Raw genomic sequence first — 27696 nt, 5'->3', positions numbered from 1 at the left:
CCTTGCAAAAACACACATCCTTACTGAGTGCCTATCCCAACATAGGGTCAGGCTGCCAAAAGGAATTTTAACCCAAAATTGTCAAGATGGAGAAAGCGCAAAGCTCTCTTCTACCCTGTGGAGTAGAAGTAAATCAGCCAAAAGTGAGACCCCCATACACTGTATAAAAGCCAGAAAGTGCGTGCTGAAAGGAGGTGCTCATTTCTGGGGTAGTGATTCATCCCAGTGACCAAGAGGCAGCCAAACCACAATGGTTACTTACAGAAAGGGGTCAGGGGAGCAATCAGAGAGGAATTTTTAAAAAAGAAAGCCAAAGCAAGGGGGTTTTGGATAACACGGCCATTGAGACAACACAAAAGTAAACAACAGCACAACAAAGGCATAAAATTCTGTAACATGAAATGCCTAAAGGGGGAACAACCCGCATTTCTGCAAACATTTTTTCTTAAATCTCAAATGGAAGAAGGACTTCAAACTCATCTTATTTGAAATTGCTCCCCTTTGCCTTGGCAATGAACTTATGGTCTACACGTCTATAGGATATCCAAAACGGTGTGACAGCTCCCCCAGCAACTAAATTACTTCAGTCCTCCACATGAATCTTCAGGCTCCTTTGATAATTCATTTGAGTTTGTCATTTGAGAAGTTCTTCCCTTTACTTCTTTTGCCCAATCAGAAACAGACTTGGAAACAATATGGGTTAGAAATATTACTGGGCAAAGCAGAGGGGAAACAAAATCCAAGAAGAATCTCAGATTAGTGAGACACCCTTAGTATGGATCTAACAACATAAAAGCTGAAAGTGGTATGTATTTGCTGTGCTGACACTTCACATTTCAGACTAGAAGCAAGAAGAAGGTTACTTCAACCATTCTGTCATTTTCCAAATCAAACACCAATTTTATTGTGGTGACACAAAAGAGTATGGCCATTCTAAGAACAAAAGCATCAAAAATAAATTTTACCCTAGGGGAAAAAATATCCCCCAAATATTATCACAATTACTTTCATGATTATTTTATCATCTTCATGTTTTGAAACAAGGCTTGGGAATTGGAAGTGAAATTTAGGCTGTGAAGCTGAAGTGTACTCCTAAGTTATGGCATGTTCAGCATCTTTCAGATATTTCAGCAAATGCTCACAGGGTAAATGGAACAGTAGTTTGTGTTAAAAGACTTCTGACTTGCTCAAGTTCTTGTAGATTTTCACCCTGATGACAAAAGGCATATCCCAGAAATGGTTCATCTTCTGCCAAAACTAAATCATCTTGAAGAGACTCATCAGAACTTTTTTAATGCATTTTGGAATAGAGCAAGGTATTTTCCCATAGCCTTTTTTCTCATAAAATGCTAACGAATTTTGACTCATTTTCTGAAAGAAGAATAATCAAAGGAAGGAATTCAGCCAGGGGCAGATGTTTAGCATGAAATATTTCAGCCTAGGAGTTTAAGTCTAACAAAATGGTGAGTAGCCAAGCACAAGGTGTTGTAATGACACGTGTGGCTAAGACAGAAAGAATATTAGCAATGTTGCAGGTCCACTACTATAGACAACACTAAAAATTTTCATTTTATTAAAAAGACTGACCTATTCAGGATCAAGTTGCGTTCCGTATTTCAGAGGAAGCAAGAGGATGTTCTCATACCACGTAAGAATGATAAAGTACCCTCACATTCATTAGTAACTCAGGTGGAGGATAACCAGGATGCAGAAGGCTTGACTGGTTTTAAGTCAGCATTCCTATAGAATTTACAACATAGCAGTTCTGAAAAGAGTCGGCTAAAGACATTTCTGGTTCCCTGATGTTGCTTTCTAGTAAGTCTTCAAGTACTGGCAAAATTCCAGAAGACTAAAAGGATGATGATATTGTGCTACTATTCAGGAAGGGCAAACAAAGTGACCTACAATAACTGGAGAACATCTAGCTTGACACCAGATCTAGGCAAAGTGACTGGAAAAATAAGTAAGGAATTAAGGTCAGAAATAAGTAAGGAATTAAGGTTAGAAATATAACGTGCCATTCCACGTGAGTGGCATTTTGAATATGTAAGCACGCAAGTGGCCACAGGATGTAAGCCCCCTAAAGCTCCAGTGAGAGACTGTGAGACTAGCCTTAGCCAACAGTTTGGATGCGACTTAAAATCATACAACCTTCTTATGACAATACAACCATCTTCACTATCAGTAACAAACACTTCTAGTGGAACGCAAAAAGAAAGTATATATTTTATTTTCAGAGAACTTTGTGAATTACAGTTAGAGCTTTTTACCAGTGGACACTCATAACTGAGTGAGAGCAGTTCCAGCAGGATCTACAAGTAAACACTCATACTATTAAATGGTTTCATCAATGACATAAAAACCAAGTTAAAAACACAGTAAGAGACTGTGTGGATACCGCGGTTTCAAGCAAATTTGTGACTAAAGGAGGACAGGCTTGGCATACACGATGATCTGAACTGCATGGTTAGCTGGGCATACTCAAATGCAGCATATCTGGATATAGCACAAATGCTTCCTTGTGTTTAGGTACAAGAAACACAAAGAGTAGCTGTAGAGTGGAAACTGGATCTCAGAAAACAACAGCTACAGAAGTTATGAAATCATATTGGACAATCAGTTCAATGTGAAGTCCCAGCATAGTGCTGTGACTAAAGCACAACCAGACTCAAACACTTATTACAGGTCTTGAGCATACAGGAGGCAGAATAGTGAACTGGACCTGGCCAATGGTTTTGACGAGACTAAAACCAGAAGAATACATACAGAGCAACCATTCTTGTTCTTATGCCCGTGCTGAAAAGTTTGAGAGGGTGCAGTAAAAAGCCATGCAGATCACTCAAAGACTGGTAAAAATGCTTTAGAGAGCATTAAAGAGCTCAGACTGGTTAGTTTATGAAAATTGTGAGGCAGCATGATTTTGCTATGCAAGTGTCAGAGAGGGAAAATGCCACATACTGAAGAGCTCTTTAATGTAATGGCGAAAGGCTTTACAAGAAACAAAAGAGGGGAACTGAAGCCAGACAAACTCAGATTTGGAAGAAAGCCCACTTTTAAAAATTTGGGAGTGGAATTAAGGACACTCTCAAGGCAAGTGATAGATTCCCTCATCCCATGATTTCAAATTAATACCAGAGGACTTTCTGAAAAATAAATGGAAGTTCGTATGTGCTCAGAAACAAGTAGTCGGCTTAATGCAGAATAAATGCCTGAAATTTTGTAGCCTACAGTTACACGTACATAAACTGATAAAAAACCCTAACCGTTTCTTTACACTTTAACTCCGTGAATCCGTTATCTCTCAAGAAATACTACTGGAAGTGAGTGGTGCTGTCAGTCACTTGTAACTACTTCACAAAACTCCCACCATTTCTTTTTTAGTGAGGTGCCTACTGTAGTTATGCTTCACACTCATTTCATGGATGTGTTCTATCTGTCCCTGTTTGCTGTCATTCACAATTTCAGCACTTATCCATGGATACATCTGACTTCAAAGATAACAAGGAAAGAGGAAAAAGGTGGTTATAAAGGAAAAGGTTAACAAGTTAGCAAGAACAAAAAAACCATCTGCACACCCATAAATTAAACCTTGAATCTGCTACAATCTGCTGAAAACACCATTTCCTTAGGTGATGCTGGAAATCAAAGAGTTGTGAAGAATCTGCATGGAGGGTATTTAAACCAAGTTCTTTGACATTTACATTCAAACACTTTGATAACTGAGACATTAGAAACCACCATATTTAGCTGAAATGTAATATTGGCTTAGAAGACAATCGACAGATTATTAAACTCAAGTCAGGGAAAACCCACAAAGAATACAACTTTCAGTTGTACCCCTATGTGGGCCATGTATACATCCATGCTAGTATATACTTTCACACAGAAGTATACGTATAATGCTTCTTACCTGAGGGGATTTTAGCATCTGAAATGCACTGATGCCTCCAAAAGCTAATGGCAGATCTTTCTCTATTCTGCAGTCGACATAACCTCTCAGCTAGCCCGCCCCTACAAAGAATAAAGGAATACTCAGGTTTGCCAGGAATCAGTACTCAGTTTTGCCAGGTGACAAGCTGTAGGACAGATGGAATATGTATGCTTTGACTCTTAGAGACAGGAACATGCAGTAAAACTACATTTTGCAGATTAGTTCTCCTACTTTTGATTTTCCAGTGGATATATTCCCAAAAAGCCACACACTTAGCATCAATACACACATTAAAACATTTTCACTATCTTGGTGTCCAAAACCTTCACATTCTCAGTCCTGTCTCCAGCACAAGGACTGTAATAAAAGGTTCCCAACTTTTCCTTGCACTTATGCATGTATCCTAATAGATCCTACAGTCAACTGTGAATTCAAAACAAACCAGTGTAACCACCAGTTATAACAGGTTGGGTTTTTTTCCCTCCCAGATTTGTTTGTCTGTTGGCAAGGAGTGATCACAAAAATATTCTTTTACCCATACTTGACCCTATGATTCATTTCACAAGCTGGGTCAAGTGCGCAGTTTCAGTGGTCTGAACACTCTCCAAGATGAAATTAATTTAGCATTCCGAAGGTGAGGAACAGAGGAGTGGCATCTAGCGCAAATACATTTAAGGTAACACTAAAGCAATTCCTACCCCCAGAATCAAAGCCAGAAGACATATTTCTCACTTGAAGAACAAAAAGACAAATGTGTTGGAAGCTGTCTCTGGGCTACTGCAAAATTGCTCTGGACTACTATAGGAGTATTTGAACATTTTAATTTGTCTTCAAACAAGTTATTTGCATAAAAGCCTACTTCATTCTTTCCTTATAGCGCAAGTTTTTCCACAAGTACTATCCAGTATATCAATAAGTATTTCTACGAAGGTGAAATGTGTCCTTGGGTTAAACTGGTTTAGGAGTCAACAGAGATAACATACAGCCACCTTATGGAAATTTGTGCACATTCTTAGAAAGTTTTGATTTAAAAAAAAAGCCAAAAAAAGCCAAAGAGCTTGGTAAAGCTCATAGTGCAAACATGGAACTGGAAGGATTCACGCCTGTGGAAACCAAGAAGGAGCTAAAAAGGCTAAGCAGCATTTCAGGTAGGCTACGTAAAAATCTCTTCTTGGTTAACAGACCTGCATACAAGCCAACAGGTTATATGAAAAGTAGACAGCAGTCTCAGCTGGATTTCTAATGAACAGCTATATATTTGGCAAAATCATAACTATTGCAAGAATTATTAGATGGCATGGCTAAGCATCTTAGGAGTAAAGATCACTGAGTAAACACTCTGAAATCCAAGAGGCACATTTGACACAGAATGACCCATATAAGTTTTGTAGTTTATATTACTGCATCTCTTCCACGGCTAGGGTGGTTCAGGCAGGGAAGAGAGAAACTCAGACTCTTTCAGAAGAGGAGAAAATCACTAACCCCCCAAAGAAGGAGCCCACACTTAAGCTACAAAATCTGCTATACTATGAAGAAAACAAAAAATATTTAGGAAACCTTGGGCTCCAGTGAACCTCCAGGTAAGCTTAAGAACCTTGCTTAAACCTGCTTTTAACATGGACTTTAAGACACAGGGGCAACTAACACAGGTAAGTGCAATGGAAGCTCTGGTACCAAGAGCAGAACAGTCAAGCACTGAACTTCGTGCAGGACAGCTTACTGTGCTGGTAACACTCTGCCCAGACACATTTTCCCCAAAACTTAAGCACTCAAGCATTACTGCATTGCAACACTTGGGAGCAAGACAGTTCTATAAACTCTAGCAAAGTGTCCACCCAGTTTCTCTTCTTGCCAGGGAACCATTCCCAGATGTACTCGTAATTCAGCTTGGCTGCATGGTCTACATGAGCCATGCTGGGACAGGTAGATGTGAGCTCAGCTAGGCTTAGAAATGCAGCAGTTAAACCCATTTTGAGTTTAAGTCTTGCACGCATGAGTCTGCCATTGAACTGTGTGGCTGGACTACAGCAATACACAGTATAGCTCGTAGTTCAAAAATCTGATCTGGTGAAAGAAAACTGTTCAGCAGAAGTGTTCTAAAACCCTATTCTATTCCTTCCACAGACAACAGTTAAAGAAACATACTTTTGTTTTGTCCAAATAATGCTAGAAAGCCTTAAAGCACCTGCACAAGACAGCACCTATTACTGGCTCACAGACTAATTTATTTCTTCCCCCTTTCCATGAAACAGGGCTATGGTTGTGCCCAGTCAATCAGCCTCTACTCTTCTGTAAGCCCACTACTGTTGCACCTATGGCAGGATCACCCTGTAGCACAAAGGAAAGCAAGTTCCTGGTTTCGTGGCTATCGCACACAACAGTAATACACCATTCTTGCTTCAGGTCTGATACGCCTACCAGGTAGGGTCTCACTGACACAGCTTCATTACTAATTTGCTAACCATGCTTGTATTAGGATAACAGTTACTACAAACGTCCATGAAAAGTAAAACTGCCTCTCGTTAGCAGCCCTTTGTGCTAATAAAATTCATTTATGTTTGTTAATAATAATTCCTCCATTCACTTTCCAAATGCAGTTAAAAATAGTTTAAAATGAAAACAACATAAATCATTTTGCACTTCTTGACTGCAGAATATAAAATTTAAACAAAATGCACTTATGAGCAGTTCTTAGCTGCTCATTGGAAATGTGGGTTTTTAATGATGTCTGTTTGATACATTGTGAAATTGGAAAATACAGTTCAAGGACATGCCATGCACAAAAGGAATTTGATGGCAAGAGAGTTGGTAGTTTATGGGTTGCTTCTTTTGAAAGGTAGAAACAAAGAAATGTAAATAGCACTCCAAACCCAGGAGGCCCAAACAGGTAAAACAAAGAAAAGGGTGCTTTCTGTTACATATTCTAACAGGTTGATGATAATGGCATCTGAAAACTACTAATTCCTCATACAGTACAGGTGCCCACACTGTTGCAAACACTTTCGTATGTGCTGTGAGACACTAAACCACACAGAGGCTTTCCTGGCTGTGCAGATTAAAGATAAGACAGTTACACAGACCTTATGCAAAGCTTAAGCAGGTGCCAGCTTCAGTGTAAGAATGAACTCCATGTTTTGAAAAAAAGCAAATGGTTAAAATTACTATTATTTTATTCCAAATTGCATGTCTGTGGATTATTCAATACCTAATGAGCTTTCAGCTTTGGTAGTTAGCTGGGTTTACTGGGACTAAAAGTCATTTTTTGGCAGAGATTCTAGCACATGGAAGTAACTTGTTTATTTTGGTAATAGAAGGTAGAGATGAATAATATTCACTTTTCACTGTGCATACATTGTCCCTCTGAAATACCCCCTACCTTTCCTAGCTTTTCAGCTATTCAGGCTGCAGAAACTGCTTGGGTTAGTTTTGTCAGATCTAAGACCTTTGTTGCCATCAAGGGTGAAGACTGGATGCTGTAGTACCAACTCTTGGTTAATCTGCAGTCTGTATTTATTTATACATCTAGCTGCTTCAAGGAGTTTAAGAAAAGTTATTCAGTTCCCAGATCTAGCCTTTATGATGTATTTGTCTTCAATGACAAATCCAACATCCAGTGTGTTTGTATATGTGTATTTACATATAGCAAATATATTTTGATTACTAATATATAGTTTTTGTAATCAAGGGAGCTGACAAACTGTATTTAAGTAATAAAAACTGTCATTTGAGATGCATACTTTACTGACCTGCACTTCAAACTTGCCCCCAGAATATTTTAATGTGAGCAAATTGAATGCATTTGGCAAATTGCTAATGCAAAGGCTGTTTAGCGAAGCCAAACTGCTTAGATACAATCTCCACTGCCCACAGCCTTTTTATTTTTAATCACGAAACTTTCAGTACAATTATTTTGTTCCTTTAAATCCCTGAAGGCGGACAGATTTAACAAGCAGAAATCCATATCCTATTTCTATACTAAATCTGAGCTCGTTGAAATACTGTATTTAAAACAACACATTGCCATTACTGTCGATGTCCAACAGTATCCACATGAAAGACAGCTTTGATGACTGTAAGAAAGCTCAGCACCTAGTACAAAAGCTCTGTTTCTGGGGGCTGCCTCTTTCAGCAAATTTCAAGGGCAAGACTGAAGAACTTCGTGCCACTATGTGACAAGTATCACCAAAAGGTAACACTGAGCCTGAATCGGTGACTCTAAGGCTGCTGGTCCCTACTTTCCATCTCCAAAGAGGCTAACAGCAAAACAAACAACAACAACAAAGGGGCATTAGTGAATAGGCTATGTTTTGAAAAGCCATTTTCAATCTTTCTGAAGTGCTGGAGATCTGTGTTTATTTATTATTAAGGTTTTCATTCAGCAAGGCACTTACCAAAATAACCCTACATTCATCCAAGCCTACTCCTTTCCAGACTTCAGCTGAATTTAAAAACAGTGACCACTTCAGCATCTCATTATCGAGTCATCTCTTCATATACACTGTACTTCAGGACTCTTTGTATTTCAAAACGCTACAGGTTACACAAATACATATTCCCATCAGGAGTGGGCAATATCCCCCCGTCTTTTCAAAGCAAGGACAGAATTCCTCTCATATTTCCAAGTTAACTGGTGAAGTAACTGGCTTCTGCAACACTCACCTGACCATTCTGACTCCATGGGGAGCGTGCTGAAGAAGAAAAAAGGGCCCCTAAGCCTGCCGGCACTTGATTTGTGAACACTGCAAACCCATTAGCTATTATCTACTAGCTTACAATACTCTGATCTATTGCACCCATCCAGAGAGGGTTTGTTTACACTAGCCAAATCAAAAAGGCAGGCATCCTGAAAGCCTCTTCTAGAGTTCTAAAGATTCAAGGATTTGGAGCTTCTCTAAAGAGTTCAAGGAACCAGAAGTCTTTCTGAGTCCATGTAGGCTCTCACCATCTTTTTTCCAATTGTTCCACAAAAGACGTCACCTCTACAAAACATATGTGGAACAAAGATACCATTTTTTGTGACTCCTTGTAGCACGGTGAAAGCTAGCAACTGCATCAGCCCGAAGTGACCTCTAGAGAATTTACAATGTCTTCACCTGTAAATTCCTAATTCTAAAATATTCTAGAGGCATCCTCGATACCACCTTTAACAATTAGATTGTAGCAAGTAGTACATGGACACTATAACAAAATTACTCCTGCAAATCAAGAATAGTTCTTTGTCACAGAAACCAAAGCTTTATCATTCTTGTGTAGTGAGATTTATTTTCCAGGTCATAGCTGCCTCTGACAGTGCAGAGGAAGAGATGTATTGTGTGCAGTTCTGGTGTCCTCAACATAAAAAGGACATAGAACTGTTGGAACAAGTCCAGAGGAGGCCACGAGGATGATCAGGGGACTGGAGCACCTCCCGTATGAAGATAGATTGAGGGAGTTGGGGCTGTTCAGCCTGGAGAAGAGAAGGCTGCGTGGGGACCTCATAGCAGCCTTCCAGTACCTGAAGGGGGCCTATAGGGATGCTGGGGAGGGTCTCTTTGTCAGGGCCTGTAGTGACAGGACAAGGGGTAATGGGTTACAACTTAAACAGGGGAAGTTTAGATTGGATATAAGGAGGAAATTCTTTCCTGTTAGGGTGGTGAAGCACAGGAATGTGTTGCCCAAGGAGGTTGTGAGTGCTCCATCCCTGGCAGTGTTCAAGGCCAGGTTGGATGAAGCCTTGGGTGAGATGGTTTAGTGGGAGGTATCCCTGCCCATGGCAGGGGGGTTGGAACTTGATGAACTTGAGGTTCTTTCCAACCCTAACCATTCTATAACTATTCTATGTAAGAAGGATTACAGTTCTAACTGCTGAGAACAGGGTCAGTGACCACTTTCTACACCCCTTAGGGCCTCCAGTGAGAGATTTTCAGTACAGCTTTCTAGGTGGTTGATTTTCCCATGCCTCTACTTAGCCAAGCTCTCTCACAGAAACGATCTGAAATAATTTAGGAACATCTTTGGAAATAGGAAAGCTTTTGGGGCCCGCCCCTTTCACAGTTTTTAAAACATTGATTGCCCCCCTTCTTATGAGCCACTGAAAAATACCCCAAACCACAGCTGAAAAGTTGACTACAAGTTCTCTGGCTCTTCAGAATCCATACCAAAAAAAGTTATTTCATGTTGTCTTACAGCAGAGGCCTTCAGCTGAAGTAAGACAATTCAATAAGGAGAGGCTTCCCAGAAATCAGTTACCCCTTTTTTGGCTGGTATTAAAAAAAGTAAATAAATAAAAATCAAATGCCAGATTCACATGCACAATTCCTTATAGAAGAGAGTAATGAAGTCAAAAAGGAAGACTCTGCAGGAACCCAAGAGGTAAAGAAAGAGCCCTCCCTTCAGTTCTAAAGGTTCTGGCTTGCCTGAGCAGAGATCTTGCATAGAAAAGTAAGCTCCATGGTTAAACAAATCAAAGGCATCAAAATTACTTATTTCTGATGGGGAACAACTGTACCCTGCTAAACCATTCCAATCAGTAATGTACATTACACATTAAATTGGAGAATACTGTTATTTTAAGGAAAAAGGTGGGGTTTTTTTTCCTGTTATTACCAAACATCTGGCCCCATGAAACCATCCACACTTTATAAAAAAGAAAGATGCTTTAACTTTCAGTAAGTGCAAAATAACTTGCACATGTACATTGCCAGTGATTACTAGTGCAGCCATTATATGTTTCGGTTACAATCTCCTAATCCAAGAAGAAATTCACTAGCAAAGAAAACTTAATCCAATAGTTAAAATCAGCATAAGAACAGGAGGGTCAAAAGGGCTAGTCTGTTGCTGTTACACCCTCATGCTACTTGTGGACATGTGTAAGAAAGAACAGACCCAATTTTAGAGTAAAAGCCTGCTTTATTTGTGCCAGCTCCTTCCTCCCTTGGCAATTTCCTTTATTTTCAGGACCTCAGTTGGCCTCATGTGACAACCGGGTTTCATTTTACTGCACATAGTACCAGGACATTCTGTAATTTTCTCCCCTTTCGATAACAGAGGTTAATTTTAGCAGATCAGATCTGTATGTGGTCTGCATACAAGTAGATATATGATAATTAAACAGAATTTCCCAAGATTTGATTTTACTATCAAACTAAAAAAGGCCAACTATTAAAAACAACAAACAAAAAGCAGCTGTTCTTCACAACTACAAGCTCTTGCAACATGACAGATTTAGAACTAGGGATAACATTATATAACTTAAGATATCTGTTTCCTGCACTGAAACTTGGGTTGTTGTGGTTTGTTTTTCCCCTGATGGAAATAGAATCTTAGTAGAAAAAGCAAACAATCTAAAACACCTTTAAGGAAGGTTTACTTGTAGACAAGAAGAGCTGAATGCATCCACAGAGTTTTCTTCTTTCTTCTTTATAAATACTGAAAGAACTCAGTTACTTGTTTAACCTCTGTAACAAACAGTGAGACTCTCACTACTCTTCATTACTCCCTTCTTTCACAAGGGAACTTTGAAAGACTTGGAAATAGTGCACTTTAGACATTTCACCCTGTAGCATTTACATGAATTCCAAATCTAAAAAGAATTTCCTGAAAACTTCTATTTGCAGTGTATACGCTCTCCCATCAGGCATGCAAATCACTTCCATTATTTTCCCATGCAGTGTTGACTCAAGCTGAGACATTGAATCTTAATGGTGGAATAAAAGGAACACCTAAACCCAACAGCTCTTGACCTGATCACCAAGGCAACTCACCTCGGTACTAAATACCACTAGCAGCACTTCTTTATCAACTCTCTTAGTAGCTTATGGGTGTAGTAAAATGCCATTTATCTGTCAGCATACCAGAGAAAATTATACCACTCCTACTCCATCCATCACCAATTTCGTTTAAATAAGGGTGGTGAGACAAGATGGCATGTAAAACCAATGTTTAAGGTGAAGATGTCCAGAAGCAGAGATACGGCTGTGAATCCAAGAGATGATACTTCCTGACTACATGACAAACTGGCACCTCCTACAGCACTGCCCTGCAGGTTACTTCAGAACCTGCCTGGGATGACCAACAGCCCTGAAGGACAAGCACCACCACACAGACTACCTGGTCTCCCCTGTGGATTGTGGCAGAAAGAACAATCTTCACTTACAACAATTCTGGGAACAAATACTAACATTACAGGGGTTACATGAACACAGACGACAGTTTGGCAAATGTGCACAGTACAGTCCAGTCCATAGGCATAGTCCATTGCTTCTGTCATGCCTTTCTTGTCTGCAAATGCTAATCACTTTCCAAAACTCCACTTGACTCCTAAAGAAGAGGACTGCAACATGCCCCTTCAAATTCGCTCATCACCAGCAACACTATATTGTGCATGTTCTTCTGGGGACCTAGACAGGTTTCTCATTTTCTTCCCATTCAAAGTTGTTGAATTTACACTCGATTTTCTAACACTAGGATCAGCGGAATTTATTTTAATCATCCACAGTCAGCTTACTTCTGAAGTTTTCTCTTGGCTTGGTTACATCTTGATTTTTGTAGTGTATGACGAACCTTTCCCCAAACTGGTCTTCAATCCACAGTACTGAAAACCTGAGCTTTCCTATTGAAGATGCAGACTCTTACATCCACTGTCAGCACATCAATGAAAATGTTCTCCATCAGCAGTAAAAGGAAGGATGGCAGAGACACACACAAAATTAATGCCCTGAACAGGAAGAGTGAAAAGATGACTATTACCTGGACAAACAAAATAACTAGATAAACAAAACTCGTAACTGAGGAATTTCCTGCCTGCTTCCCTATTCCCAAAGGAACCCAAGGTGGAAAACCACAGGATGGAAGAGTGGAACATCCTGGAAGCTCTGCTCCTCTGGCCACTCCCAACAGATTACATTCTATATAATTGTGGTTGGCTTAGGGTGGTTGGTTTGGTTTTAGAGCTGTTTATTCTCTTACACACTTGTTTCATAGTATCTTTGCTGTAAGATATATTTTTGCACTAACATTGTTGACAGTACAGGTCATCTGTACTGGTAGCTGCAGATTCAAATCATGTTTAAGATGCAGAACTCCTAACTAACCCTAGAATGTTGCTGCAGTAGCTGAAAGTTTTTATGGCTTCAGAAGACTACTGGGCAAACTCATGAAAAGACAAACCCACTGAGTGCAGCAAACAGCTCCTAAGCGGTAACCTGCTGAAAGCTGGAAGTGCATCTAGGCAAAATATTGCTATACACTTGTCCTGTTCTCACTGCTTTCAAACATACTTGCTTTTGGCCACTAACAGGCATTTCTGGAGGTTACAGCTTTGGTCTGACAAAGTACAGTAGTGTCATATATTTAAAGTAACAAGAAATAAAGCTTGAATGCACAAGCAAAACACTTCTAAGTGTAGAGATCCTCAATAATCAGGACCTCCAAATCTGTTTGCTCAGGCAGCATTTTGAAATAACTAAGAACATTTTTAGAGAAAAATATGGTCTGGCTATTTCACCAAAGGGAAGATTCATTTTTAGGTAACTGATTGACTGATTACTGTACCTAGAATCACCTGTGAAAAAAGTAAGAAGGAATCGCATTGTTGAAAATACTTGTAGTTGTAGTCTCTGTAATTTGAGGCATACCTTCATATATACCATTTATGTTCAAGCAACTTTCATTAACTCAGTATAGGAGGTGACCGCTTCTGCACTGTGATTAGCTAGAGAAATAGTGAATTGTGAACATCAGGCTTCCACTGCTCAGGCTGTTTTCTTTGAGCAGTTAGATACCATTATTTAATGCATTTATTTCATGTATTTAGCATACTTAATTTAGTCACAGAGATTTAAATTTCAGATTGATAAATATATCCCACCTTTGCTTAAACATCACCTTGTCCCGCACTATTCAGCGGTATTGCTCATCTACAGTATTTTGGATAATATTGCCCTAACAAATCTGGAGAGGACCAAAAGAAGAAAAAATCAGAGGTACAGCAATTTTGCAGACTATGTGGAGAGGCACAAAGCAAGCAAATGATTACAAACTAAAACAGCAGTATGTCCACTCACACATGTGTAAGGCATTGTAAAGCGTTATTAGAAGTGCAAAACTCGTATGGATTTGTACACAGGAGTTCAAAAGCTTTCACCACAGATTTAAAATCTGAACTGAGTTCTTTCTTGCTCTGTTTGCTTGTTTACAGACAAATGTCATTCGTTCAGTTTCTGGAATTTGCATCTCTAAAATGTTTACCCTGGAAATGCATTCCTACTGTTCTGTAAGTATTCTTTTACTTACAGTTAACAAAAAATAAGAATGCCTCAAGGCAGACAGTGCATTTACCTCAGCAGCTTCCTCTTCTTCACAGACTCGGTGAGGGCTCGGGGGGCTTTGCCCGCCTGCTTCCTGGGAGTGCTGAGAAGGGCCTCTGCAGATCTCAGCCACTCGCTGGCCGGCCGTGCTGTAACATCCCCGGTGTCCACTCCTGCCCTTGACTGTAATGTCTTAGTGGGTCCTGGAGTAGTGGTTGCCAGGCCCGTCCCTCCTTCTCCCACGCTGTCATTATCCGATGAATACTCAGAAATTTCTGTCAAAGCTGTCTAAACAAATAAAAATATAAAGCTATTTAAACAGAATGCTAATGAGACAGTACAGGCTTTTGCAGGCAGTTATTTATGTTCCTTAGCAATCCATAAATTGAATGCCAATTTATTAATATAGCTTAGACAACTTCATTGTAAATGCACATTAATCTTTCATAAGTCAACATGAACTCCTGAATAATAAGGACTGTCTCTTGGGGGACAACTGAAATGAGTAAGATCTATTCTTTCAAACAACAGAATTTATCAAAACAGTAAGCCAATGCTTATCTCTGTCACAAGTTTCCAGGCAAGCGTTAGGATTAAAGCAAGTTTTCAGGAAAGCAGAAAAAGGCTGATGAGCCACTGGAAGGAAAGCTGAGAGAAAGTGAGCTTTCACGTCAGGATTCAAGTAGGAAGGCTGCCTTCCACAGTCAGAATGCAGGGAAGAAATACATGCCTCTCTTGAGAGCTCGTAGCTGACAGAAAGTATGTAATCTTCGGTTAAAACAAGATTTTGACCACTAAAGCTAGCCTTCACTTATGTCCAATAGACCTATAAATTCCCAGGAAGGTTTCAGAAGTTGAGCATAAGCTATCAGGCTGCATCCAGGTAACTCCAGGGAGGACTGATCACTGGTCAGCAGCCAGGGCTGGAGTTCAGACTCATAAAACCTCGGTGGAGCTCTTTCTTCTATATACTCAAAGGACACACTGAACTCATCCCACTGAAGGGGGCATGACAGCAGAGGATGAGAAGGCCCCAAGTGTGCAAAGAAACATGGAGGCTGAGGGGAGGGCTGGTAAGGAAAATTCACTGATTCTGGCTCAGCTTGTTCTGCTGCTCCTATCTGGTTCCTGCACAGCAAGGGCAAGGCAGCTGCATTGGCACCCTAAGGTGAGCTCTGCACAGTTGTTATGTACATTATGCCCTCTTGACATCGTATTTCTTAAGTACCAAGTATTAAGCAAAAACACTTGGACAGCAGCGTTTTGCCTAGTACAGAACAAAATGATCTAAAACACTGAAATAGCCAGAAGACTAAGAAACATGAGCTGGGCTCAGTCCTTCTGGAGCTAGCTGGGGAAAAAACCGAACCAAAACAACAAACCACGCTCTGTGCAAGTTCTGGTGGGGTAAGCATAGTACCAGTCCCATCACTAGGACCACCAGCACTAACCCGGCTCAAGGAGGTTTGCACAAAACTGTTCTGTAGAAAAGTTAAATAATTCAGCCTGATCCTTGTAAGAACCAAAACCCAGAGCAAAACATTAGGTTCACATTACCAATAGGGAAATGGAAAAACCCAAAGACTGCTGCCCCGGTCCTGAAAAAAGAATCAGTCTATTCCTTTGGTCTAATGCAGTAAGCAGCTCCCCACACAGGTTATCTAACAACTAGCTCAGATAAAGACTTTAAAGATAAAAGAGGAAAGGGAAGGAAATCACTGCATTCAGTAACACTGTTGTACTTTATTAGTGTAATAATCTGAAACCATCATTTCTCTGCTCTGCACAAAAATGAGTTCAGCTCTCACCAGTTCTTTAATACATTCTTCACATAAATGACGGGGCACTGTGCTTGTGTTCTGAGAGCTTACCTAAGTATTCTGGAAATTGGAAGGACCTTTTAAAGTTATCCAGAGAAGGAGAATAGCTAAAAGAATGTAATTAATATCAGCCTTTTTTAAACACAACACAGTCAACATTCGTCCCTTGGCAACAATATTTCTCTGAAAACAAACTCCTTCCACATTGGAAAAGAGCCAGGAATAAAAGGTTTCAAACAGCATGAAAGCAGTAAGCAAGCACTTAATTCTTAAAACACCATTCCGATGCACTCTCGTGCTTTAGGAATGCTTTAATTTTGTTCGAATTGCCATGATACCTACTGCACCTAAAAAAAGGGTACAAACCTGAGTTCTCTGAGCAAGTAAAAAGCATATGCCAAACCCTGGGGATGTGCTGCGAGCTAAGTGCATGTTTTAATCCTACTGGCTGTTGTAAGAGTTAAGAAGCTAAGTAAAGATTGTCTAATAAATCATTTAATTCTTCTGCTAATAGTTATTACTGTATACTTGTTTAGACTTAACTTCCCCAATGTAACCATACTTTGGGGTTTTGTTTTTGGGCTGTTTGCTTGTGAGAGTTTTTTTTTTTGGGGGGGGGGGGGGGGTGGTGCTAGCTTTTTTCCTTTGTGCTTTTTTTTTTCTTAATGGGTCAGTTGGAAACTTGTCTTAAAAGAGGAAGCTATAAAAACGGAGGAGAAAAACAAAGAACCTCAACCTTCCAACTCTGTGCAGTACTTAACTGTAGCCACCAGCACGAATACAGTCTTGAGAGAAAAGTATTTTCAAAACATACACGCATGATTTTTCAAGTACCCAGTCAATGAGCTGGTGTGTCTACCATTATGGTGGTGGACAGCTGGCAAACAACCAACCATTTAATTTCTTAGGTTCACTTTAAACCAATCATCGATAAATAGTGAAGAAATTGTTTCAGAATTATCAGTACCATGAAGCTGAACTTTCCAGAGGTCATTTGGCTTTTTTAAATACGATCTCAAGTAATATCATAAGAGGTTCTGAAAAGCATCACTGCTAAGCTCAGAGAAGTGTCAAATTAAAAGCAGCTGACTACTCTGCTTATTATTTTTAAAAAATAGTCAATTTTGGTTATGGTGGCTGAAGGTACAACGTTCCCCACCACACACACGCTCACTTTGCCCACCCCACTCCCTTTTTCCAGCGCCTCATCCCAATTTAATTATCCCCATCCCATGACTGTCTCCCATATATCCCAATCACTCCAAATACTTGATAGGAGACTGTTCACTAAGATTTACCTATCATTTCCAATGGTGGCCTTGCCACAACACTCTTTTGTATCATGCTAACCTCTTTTCCTCACCCAAGGGCTGAGTGGAAAAAAAGTGCAGGGGCTGACCTCAATTTCTCTCTCACTAAAATGACAAACATTGCTCACTTTGTTAACTTTCAGAATAAATCGATTTGCTCTGTGACAAGTTTCATTTGAAGGGTTCTAAATGCTCTCCTTTTATGGCTCTTTCTTTTAAAAGAAAATGACTTTAATATAAATGCACAGAATACTGCTATTGTTTCTGATAAGCTCTGGCTACAGGAAAACAAAGTCAGTGAGTACTGTAGCTGAGCATCCAGGACCTTGTAATTTAAAAACAAGTACATTTAAACCAAAATGCATCAAAAGATAGTTCTTGAGATTAATTAATTTATAATGTGAGTTTGACAGCATTCACTAGTACTAGCTAATGTAAAGGATGGTACAAACATAAAAATAGAAACCAGACTGAGAAGCAGTGAATACTCTCTGCCCCTCTCCCTGCTACCCCCACCTCCCCAGCTAAACAGTTAAGATTGCTAAAGAATATATGATTACTTGTGTCAATATGAATTCATTTAAAAGAAAAAAAAACATACAAAAAATTATCACAGAAATGGGAAAATCCTGGCCCAAATTTTTCAAAGACTTCAGTGAAATGAAGATAGCGTTCACAAGCATGCAGATTTTGCATGCAGGCAGCACACAAGATAACCTTGCTGTTACTTCTGCAACCAAGTACTCCACGCTCAGATTTGCTTCAGCTGCCTGTTGCCTTGCCTTGAACACTGGGAATTCTTTGGGAGTACCTTTGCAATCCGCACAGCATTTATCCCTAAAAGGTCTGAAAAAAATTACCTTTTTGCTTCAATAATGATGGAAGCAAGAAATATCTGTATTTGACCACTTTAATAATATTGATATTTCTTATCAATAAATTAGCAGTAAGGTAATGAGAAGTATTAAATTCCCATTTGAAGTTTCCAGCTTCAGCACAGAAAGCAGAACTATACAACACCTCCTGTACAAAAAGGAAGCTAACATATCAATTCTATTGAATAATAGATCTGTATTTTTAAGAAAAGGCTTTCTCATTCAGCGATTGCTAATGAGAGGCAAGGAGATGATCAGCTGGGAGTTTCGCATCCCCCTTGGCTCTCCTCCCAAGTTACATCACACAGTGTAACCCTTCTTTCTCGGAAATATGTCAGTATATACACCCTACTTTTGTACTGGTTAAACATTTTCTCTTGTTCACTCGTCTTACATTCAGAAAATGTTGTAAATCTTTCCCAGTTGGTATGCAGATACTTTGCAGATACGACGCTCAAAAAAGACTCACAGATACTCTGAACAAGTTCATCAGCTGAAACTAAGATGCTTCAGCATGATGCAGTAGGGCCGAATCTCATCTTACTGTCAAAAAATGGGTATGAAGTCCTACATAGACACTGAAAAAACATTTTGCAGTTGGAGGTCACTTAGTTTGTCATTTCCTTCCCTAAACCCACTAATTTTTGTCCCTCTTATTACCTTACTACAGCTTAGCTCAAACAGCAGAACTAATAGTGTCTCTCAGATGGCACCCTTAGGGAAGCAGGCTTTCTCAAGGTCACAAAGCCAACTAATGTCAGAAATTGAAATAACGTTGAGAATTTCAGACTTTGATCAATGTACATACAGAGGAAAATTAATCTTACGGTATTTCCATTCCTGCTTGTTCTTTCATGTATCTTTGCTTCTAACTCTGTAACTGTTTTTTGTTATCTCCTGCCTGTTCTCTCATAGACTCTGGTTTTCTCTTTTTGGATTCCCTTCTTTTTTCAGAATTAATTTGCATTCCTCCTAACTGGCCCCTCATGACAGCTCTCAAGATGGGTGGAAGCTGGCTGCTATTAACAAACACACACAGTCAATTTAATGTGACTATCCTACCACCTCTCCTTTTACACAGTCTTCCCCTCTGATAAGCAATGTTACATTTGCGCTGTTGCGCACGCAAAGGGATTCAAATGGAGCACAGTTCTACCCCAGAGAGTTAGTTACTGGCTACAAGGAGATTTTTATTTCTGGTACCTTCCAAAAAAACTGAGCAAGCAGAAAAACCGCTGAATTTGCTACAATGAATATTCACAAGCATAAATCACCAGTGCAGTATGTCAAAGGCCCAGGCTATGCTTATGAACGCTTGAAGCTAACTCCCGCAGAAGCTGGCTTGCAGGATTAAAAGGAGTAGGGTAAAGGTAAAAAAAGAGACGTTTCCCCTTAATTTATTGACGCAAAATTAATTCAAGCATTGTGCACACAGTACAGGATATTATTCAGCCCTATAAAGATAATTAAAGATATAAAGCATTTGAAGCTCGCAGTTCTCTTCAAAGCTTTGTGTTTTCTGAAGCTTTAACTGAAACACTGAAGCCTATGCCGAACATTTTCCCTAGTATCTTGAGAAACAGTTTGGTCCTTGGTAAGCTAGCTACTTTCACTCTAGGGCGATAAAATTCAGATTACCTTCGCATAAGCAGCTCAATGTTAAGCTCAGAGCTAGGCGTGTGCTGCTCTGTGGGTGACACCAAACTTTCTTCTCACGGAATAACCACAGGAACAGCACGCAAATCGTACAAGATTAGGTAGTGCTGCGTGGGCAGAGATAACCGTATGACAAACAAGAACAACAATGAAAGATGTAAATCACCAACAAGGTATTTTTGGACTTGCAAGCCCAAACTGACACAGCAGATTAACTGAAATTTTGTATCTGGAACAACCAGCCAGCCTTATTACAGAGACAGCATGTATTTAACATGGATCTCAGATAATGCCTGGCTGTTTCGCTAAGTATAGCATTCCTCCACAGCACATGCACTCAGACCACCTGGTCTGTCCTAAATATTTATCAGCGGCATTGGTTCAGCGCACTAGGAAATGACGTGCCGTGCTCCACACACACATTGTGTGGCTGCCATGACAGGAAACAGAGCCATACGCTCTTTGAGGGCATAAGAACAGCCACCTCAAGCATTTCTGTAGGAATCTACCACCGAGTTGACAAAGTGTTTGCTTATTTCTCCCTGCTCGGACACCTCTAAACTTCAGCAACATCTTCCTTCGCATGGATGTGGTCATGAATTTTTGCTATCTCCTAGATGCTACCGCCCCTAGGCTGCAATGCAGTAGTTATTAGCACACAAAATCATTTATGCCAAGTAGCAAAGAAGAATGCTGTATCTACTTGAATATGGAGAAGTGTAGGCAGCAACACTGTAATTATTCAAAGCAGAATTTGGTCACAGACTGCACTCTCATCTCCTCTTAATGGTGCTTTGAGACCTTTAAACAAGTGGTGAGGAATTCTTTTCTATGACTAATTAAAAAGGATTCACTGCCTCCAGCAGCGCAGTACTTCCTATCTTAAAGGAAACTGATTCTTGATTATTTCTGGAGGAAGGAGGCCAGCTACTGCACCTTAGGCACCGCTGCTTACACTGCTGGACTTTCCTTTGGAGAACTCCTGGGGAAGTCTTACCCATGTCTAACCCCATTTATTCTGCAAGTTCTGTCAAAAATTACAGCTGCATTACTGTCTTAAAAGGATCCCCCAAGCATGAGTCAATTCCAAGGAAAAACACAAATAACTGTCAGCAAAAGAACAGGCTGAGAAAGTTGGGGCTAGCAGCCTTCCAGTATCTGAAGGGGGGCTACAAGGATGTAAGGCGACTGCAGCGATAGGACAAGGGGAAATGAGTTTAAAATTAAACAGGGGAAGTTCAGGTTAGACATAAGGAAGAAGTTCTTTACTGTGAGGGTGGTGAGGCACTGGAATGGGTTGCCCAGGGAAGTTGCGAATGCGCCATCCCTGGTGGTGCTCAAGGCCAAGTTGGACAGAGCCTTGGGTGGCATGGTTTAGCGTGAGGTGTCCCTGCCCATAGCAGGGGGTTGGAAGTAGATGATTTTAAAGGTCCTTTCCAACCCTAACTATTCTATGATTCTATGACAAGTAAATGGGACCATTTCAAAGATGTTTCAGAGACTGACAGAGCTCAAAAGGCTTTGATTGGATGCAACTCTGCAGAAATTAATGGAGTGATAGAGCTGCTGTCAAGTCCAACTGTCAGCTACCCTCTGACACTGGGCTTCCTGCATCATTTCTGAAACCAAGAAAAGGCGTGGAGGACAACATGGACAGGAATACTCCCTTGTAAACTTCAAAGAGCAAGGAAGTTGAAGTACAGTAGGCAAGCCCACAAAATGCTGTTTTGTATCACACATGAAATAACAATTAATAAAATAAGTAACTTGTATCATCATTTATCAGCTCCCATATCTTCTGTAGATGACACTGCCTTGAAGTGGAAAATGAGGTGACGATGAGGAGCACCTACAGTGTGTTTGGCTATGCATTCTTTTTTGTGGAGGGAGAGGTGCATGTTTTTCTTTGGTTTGAGCTCTCTCACACATAATCCTGTACTCATACACCATTGGCAGACAGTATCCTGCACACAACACTAATCATTTTAAAAAACAAGGATGGAAAAAATAACATAAGATTTTGCACACACACACAAGAAGAAAAACTCTGGGAGAGGAGTGATTTAAATGACAACAAACCAGACTTTTCACACACTTTATGAAAAGATGGTATTTTACCTATTTCCATTTTTTTCTTTTTCAAGCCAGGTAAAGAATACACAAGTGGTAAGGAAGATGAAATCGAAGCCATAACTCATAATCCTGAAGCAGAAACCTCAGCTTCTACAAGGCAAACAGGTTTAGCAGGCTATACCTCTGGAGGTATATCCACAAGCTGTTCCAGCCTGCCTCTCCCAGAACAGGTTGTTCTAAAGCATGGATCAGCCAACCGAAACAGGTGAGGCTCTCTTCTCAGCGAAAGTGCGTTTTCATACAAAATAAGTCAGTAAAGCAAGAAGCACTCTGTTCACTTCTGAGCATACTTTTAGATGTAGAATTAAACAGGGACGCTGAATAAACAAAATGTCTGTGTGCAAAAAGGGCAGAAAAGAACAGTAGGGGACAGTGAGCTATTAAGGTACAAAATGAGCATGAAGCGGTTTACCAAACAGCGGTGAAGGGATACTGATTTGTACTGAAGGGAATGTATAAAAAACCCTGCTGCAGTTTTCCTGCAATCTGTAGCATTTCTGCTGTGCTGCAACTGCACCTCTTAAAAGCATCATTTTAGTAGCTTAATGAAGCTTTATCCTTATGAGGTCAATCTCTCACTTCCTAATATTCTGCATTAACACCGATCTTGCCATCAGTCTGTGATGGGAGTAATAGTCAGCTTCTAGTAGAGCCAGCAATGCTGAAAACTATCAATACAAACAGCTTATAAATGGGGTGTTTTTTCTCTTTGTCTAATCTTTTTTTTTTTTTTCATCATACAAGAATATCTTCAGTTTCTCCCAGGAAGAAAGAAAATTGGGGCCATTTTAAACACACTGTTAACCAACACTACACTCATGTGAACTACCATAACCTTTGCTCTCCTTAAAAACTAGGAGGAGAGGGGGGAGACGCCATTTCACGTGTTGCATCTTGCAAAGTATTCAGGGACAGAACCAGGTCTCCTCTCATGCAACTGCGTATTATCCCACGCAGTTGAGCTCTCATCTTGATAAGGATCCTCCAGATGACAGAGACCCAGGTTTTCAAATATAAATGCCTGGCTCTGATAAGGCATGCAGATAATTACACCATTTTGCACAGAAGCCTCGACGTTATGCACTGAAGTCTGGGCACACAAGAAAACTGTAGTCAGCTTATAATACCACTCAAACAGGGTTTAGTTCTTGACACAGAAATAGTCACTTTCATGTTTCCAAGGAGCTGATGTTATCACATGGTTTGATAACCTACTTTCAGATTTTTTGTTTATAGTTGTTCACTCAGTTTCATTTATTAAAGTTAGTGGATTCAGGCCACGAAACCTCAGTTTTATTGTCTCTATTTTAGGTGATGCTGTGGTAATCATCCAGGTTAAAGCTTGGATGTAACAAGAGGACTCAAATGAAAGGCATGATTAAAAGCCAAATTATTATTTATGAGCTAAATCCTAAAGCACCTAGACTAAACACCTGCAGGATTCAGTAGGAACTGTTAAGGGAGGAAATACATTTCCATCCTCAAGCAACTCTTTTGTTTTGTTCCAAGCCTTCAGAGAGAACAAATACTTGCAATGAGAGGTAATATTTTTAACTAGACAAACAGATGTAACTGTGGGAAAACAGACAAGCTTTCAGCGCTAAGCCCTCCTATAGGTCCCAGAAGTCTGTCAAGTTTCTTTTACTCTAAAGAGATCATTCAGTCTAAATAAATTAAATCTTTCCTTATAAGATTATTTCTCTCTTGTATCTTTAGCCTACACAGTTATGAATAATGATCCTACAAGTTTCTTTAAAAAAAGTCTTGATAAAAAAAAAAGAGAAAATACCTCTACCAATAATGACACAGGGAACAGTCAAAGACTTTAAAATATCTTTCATATAGCCTGTTCTCTTTCAAAAAGTAGGTGACAACTGCAAGCAGGTTATTTTTTAGGTGAAAGGAAGCAATTCCAGAATAACTAACTGAGAGACTGCACCCAGATACACAGTGAAGTACAAATTATGCACACTGGCTTCTCATCTCTGGCTGATCTGCCTGCAGCTTCCTGTGAAACCCCTTAGAAAAGCACTATCAAAAAACGGAAAGAGAGAAAAAAAGAGCGAGAAGCAACACAAGGGCACAGTGCTGTATAACACACAAACGCAATAGAGGCATCATTTCTGCAGCAGTGCTCAGCACCTAGTGGAATATTATTTTCTCTTCACATTTTCCACAGAGGTACAGAGACATCTTGAAATGCAGACCCTGCTTCCAGCTCCAGCAGTGCCAGTGTTCACAGCTACAGCGCTGGCAGCTTCAGGAGACACCAGGCTGCTGGGCAGCACAGCACATTACATTCATTTTCTTCTACTCCCACTCACTCCACATTCTTCTCACTTGACTGTTCTCCCCTTTGCCCCATTTATTGCTTCGCAGCGCCTGCAGTACTGCCCCCAAAGCCTAAAATAGTCACTTCATTTCTTCCCTCCTCTTCATTTCCAGTTTTTTCTGACCCTTTCCCTCCTCTCCAGAAGTCCTTCCCCCTCTCACCTTTTCTAGACCATTTTTTTTCCCCACATTTTTGCACCATTAAAACCATCTTAAACAGCAGACATTTCAGGGCGGGAAATGTCTTACCATGTCTGAAATACTGTGTTAGCTATGACAGCACGAGTACACATACAAAAGCACCACCTTCACCTAAACTCATTTTTAACTCATTTTAACAAGGATGAGGGTGCCTGTATGCAGCCTGAAGACACAGAAGACCCATTTAATTGCTTTTCTGAGTGAGGCAAAGAACACCAAACAAAAAAGCTAGTTAAAAAAAATTAAAAAATAAAGCCAAACACCAAAACACATAAAATGTACTCTGCTAAAATTAATTCTGTTTGAAGAAAGAACAAAGAAAAGGAGCCCAATACTAAGTTTACAGATTTTCTTTTAGATCATGTGCCTAAACTTTGGAGGAGCAGAAGGAAAATAAAGTAACCATCAACTGGGTAAGGCACTGTAATTGAAAATTGTAATGCTGTTATAAATACACATTTTATAGAGAGATTCAGAGGTGCTAACTGCTGCAATACTGTCTTAAGTTTGACACATTTAGTTACACTGATTGTTCACAGTACATCAACGATTTCAAAGTCAAGACCAATTAAAACTCCTTTGAGATCTCTATTAGACTAAAACCACGTATGTGCTGCAATATATGTGCATTACATGACATACAGTGACATGATTGCCGTAATGTGGGCATAGCATACTTTAGAGAACATATGGAGAAAATCACATATTTAAAACTTTTATTAGTAAATAAGCATACCACATAAACATACCAGGAAAAACACACTTGAAATGTCCCAGTAAGAGGGTAATCAAATACAGTCCTTACACAATTAAACTCAATGGACTGCAAGCCTTTAAAGAACTGGCTAGCAACTGGCACGGAGAAGATGCAAAGGAAAAAGCCTTGAAATAAAAACATCAGTAATTTGTACTAAGCAGTTCCTTATAAGGATTGTAAAGCTTGCATAAAGTAGGAAGATTAAAAGGAATTAAGGTAATGCTTCTCAGTTACAGGCAAAGAGAAAAAGAGAGCCTCGGTGTTTGTCTGCATACTTCAACACACTTTAAAAAGCAATAGTTGATTGGTTTCCACAGCAATCACCAACACTTTTTGGCTTCATGCCTCTATTATCTCAAACCAGATCAAGAGATTGTGATGGCTCAATTTCATTTTCATTCTTAAATCAATGCTTGCTTTATTTCGGGGGGGGGGGGGGGAAGAAGAATCACAAAGAAATTTGCCTTCCTATTAGGTTAGCACATATCAATGTGTATTTACACGAGTCATGGAAAAAGCAATCTCTGCAAGATTCAGTGGTGCGTGTGTTCCCTTCTATTTTATTAAAATAGAAGAGTCGCTCAAACCTGACAAGAATATGCTAAAATAATACAAGTTTATTCAGCTTCTAGGAGGAGCATTTAAAAATAAAATGTGCCTTTCAAGATCTTATTAAACATTCTCTGCTCGTTTTCCTCTCCCCAAATACTCATGTGATATTTGTCCTCTGCAGCTAGCAGGATTTTTAGAGTGATGTAAATCTTTTATTTCTTTGACCTTAGGTGACTTACTGACATTCTGATCAAAAAACTTGCATGCTGTGCATGAAGTGACTAAAAATACTGTGTAAGCTGCAATTTCCTGAAATCTGTGGGGCCACAAACCTGAATGTAAAATTTGTTGTAAAAGTAAATGCAAGGAAAAAAAATCCTTATTAAACAGCAGTTAACTCTCAAACAGCAGCATCTGGAGGTTGCAGCTGTGCTCACAGCACTGACAAGCTTGGGTAGGGGGAGAGGGAAGAGCCAATTTGAGAGAAGGACAGTAACAGCAGCTTTGAAGAAAGGGCTCAAGCAGTTCTGGGCACCTGGCTACACCATTTTGAGGAAGTGTCTGACACAGGCGGCCTTATTGCCTAAATGCAGAAGTGCAAATGCTGGCATCCACTGTATTTTGTGCTCCTCTTACTGGCAACTATTTTAATCCAATCTTTATTTTTTATCTTAGTGGTTAGACAGCAGTGTAGCACACATTCATATTATTTCAGTGGCAATGAATAGTCCCAGAATCTATTATATCCACCTAAACCACTGCAACGTTTTCTACTCCCCACTTCAAATCACCAGTGATACTTGTGCCTACAGTAGCCTGACTACTCCCTGGATGATCTGCATTCCCCAGCTTGCAACGACAATAATTTCGTTTTGGTCAGAAAGATAGGCAAGCGCAGCAGAGTTGTTAAAAAAATTAAACAACTAGTCTTACAAAAATCTAAAGAGTTTCACATGCTTCAAGGGTCATTTTTCAGGGTACAATATAGGGCAGAACTGCAGTGGAGCAAGATCTTGCTTCCTACTTGCCAAAAATCCGATCAGTTTATCTATACGGCTGTTCTGATGATTTAAATTCCAACTCCTACAGTATTTGCTGTTCAGAATGGCAGGTACCATGGGTTTTTCTCGAGTTAGCATCTTATTAAAAGCAAACTACACACTAATTATATCTTTAAAATAAAGCAAAAAAAAAATTCAGTCACTTAAGAAAACTTAGACTAACAACAAATGCAGCTGTGTCATATAATGGTACAAGATGATTTAGTCTAGGCATAAAGAGGAATATAGGATTCAGCCAAGAATTTGAATATTCTTGTAAAAAAAAAGATTGTTTTGCTCGGTTTTAAACTCTCCTGTCAAATTAATGTAAAAATACACTCACAAGTAAAGCCTGCTTTCCAAAACGCTGACTTAAGATTTCCACTGGAGCTCTTGCAATTCAGAGCATTAATATAACACATACCAAGACTTCAGGATAAAGATCCTTTTGACGTGTTTATTGACATCTACTACAGCCAAATTTGTACTTGGAAATCTCAGACATTTTAAATGCATTTTCCCCCCAAATTGCCAAAGCAGACGGATTCTGTTATGTACTGATCACTTAGGAAGGAGGAAGGGCTGAGTTTCTAAATCAAAAGCTGATCTAGAAAATTTCTTTCAATTTGCAGCTGATCTAGAAAATTTATCTCAACTTGGAACAGTACAATCGAGCAAGTGATTTTTTCTTCCCCCCACCCCTCTTCCATTTTATTATTAACAAAAGTCCTGGAAAACGCTCCATCACTACAGCCAAACAGAAGTATTATTATTCCTGGAATGCACTTATAGAAGGAATGCAAA

General features: G+C 39.7%; 1 protein-coding gene across 3 annotated transcripts in view; it reads right to left on the bottom strand.

Moving 5' to 3' along the window:
- SPIDR (scaffold protein involved in DNA repair) overlaps positions 1 to 27696 on the bottom strand; it is a 205134-nt gene that overhangs the window by 137302 nt on the left and 40136 nt on the right. For all 3 annotated transcript variants that reach the window (XM_065668224.1, XM_065668225.1, XM_065668226.1), the window contains 2 exons: positions 14249 to 14505; positions 3911 to 4011 (listed from right to left, as the gene is read on the bottom strand). In XM_065668224.1, coding sequence (XP_065524296.1) covers positions 3911 to 4011; positions 14249 to 14505 — 358 coding nt within the window. The remainder of the gene's footprint in view (positions 1 to 3910; positions 4012 to 14248; positions 14506 to 27696) is intronic.

Source organism: Lathamus discolor, chromosome 2 (assembly GCF_037157495.1).
Source record: "Lathamus discolor isolate bLatDis1 chromosome 2, bLatDis1.hap1, whole genome shotgun sequence".
In the NCBI taxonomy this organism is placed as follows: Eukaryota; Metazoa; Chordata; class Aves; order Psittaciformes; family Psittacidae; genus Lathamus; species Lathamus discolor.
The sequence above is the reverse complement of the archived record's forward strand: the minus strand, read 5'-3'. Positions and strand labels throughout refer to the sequence as shown.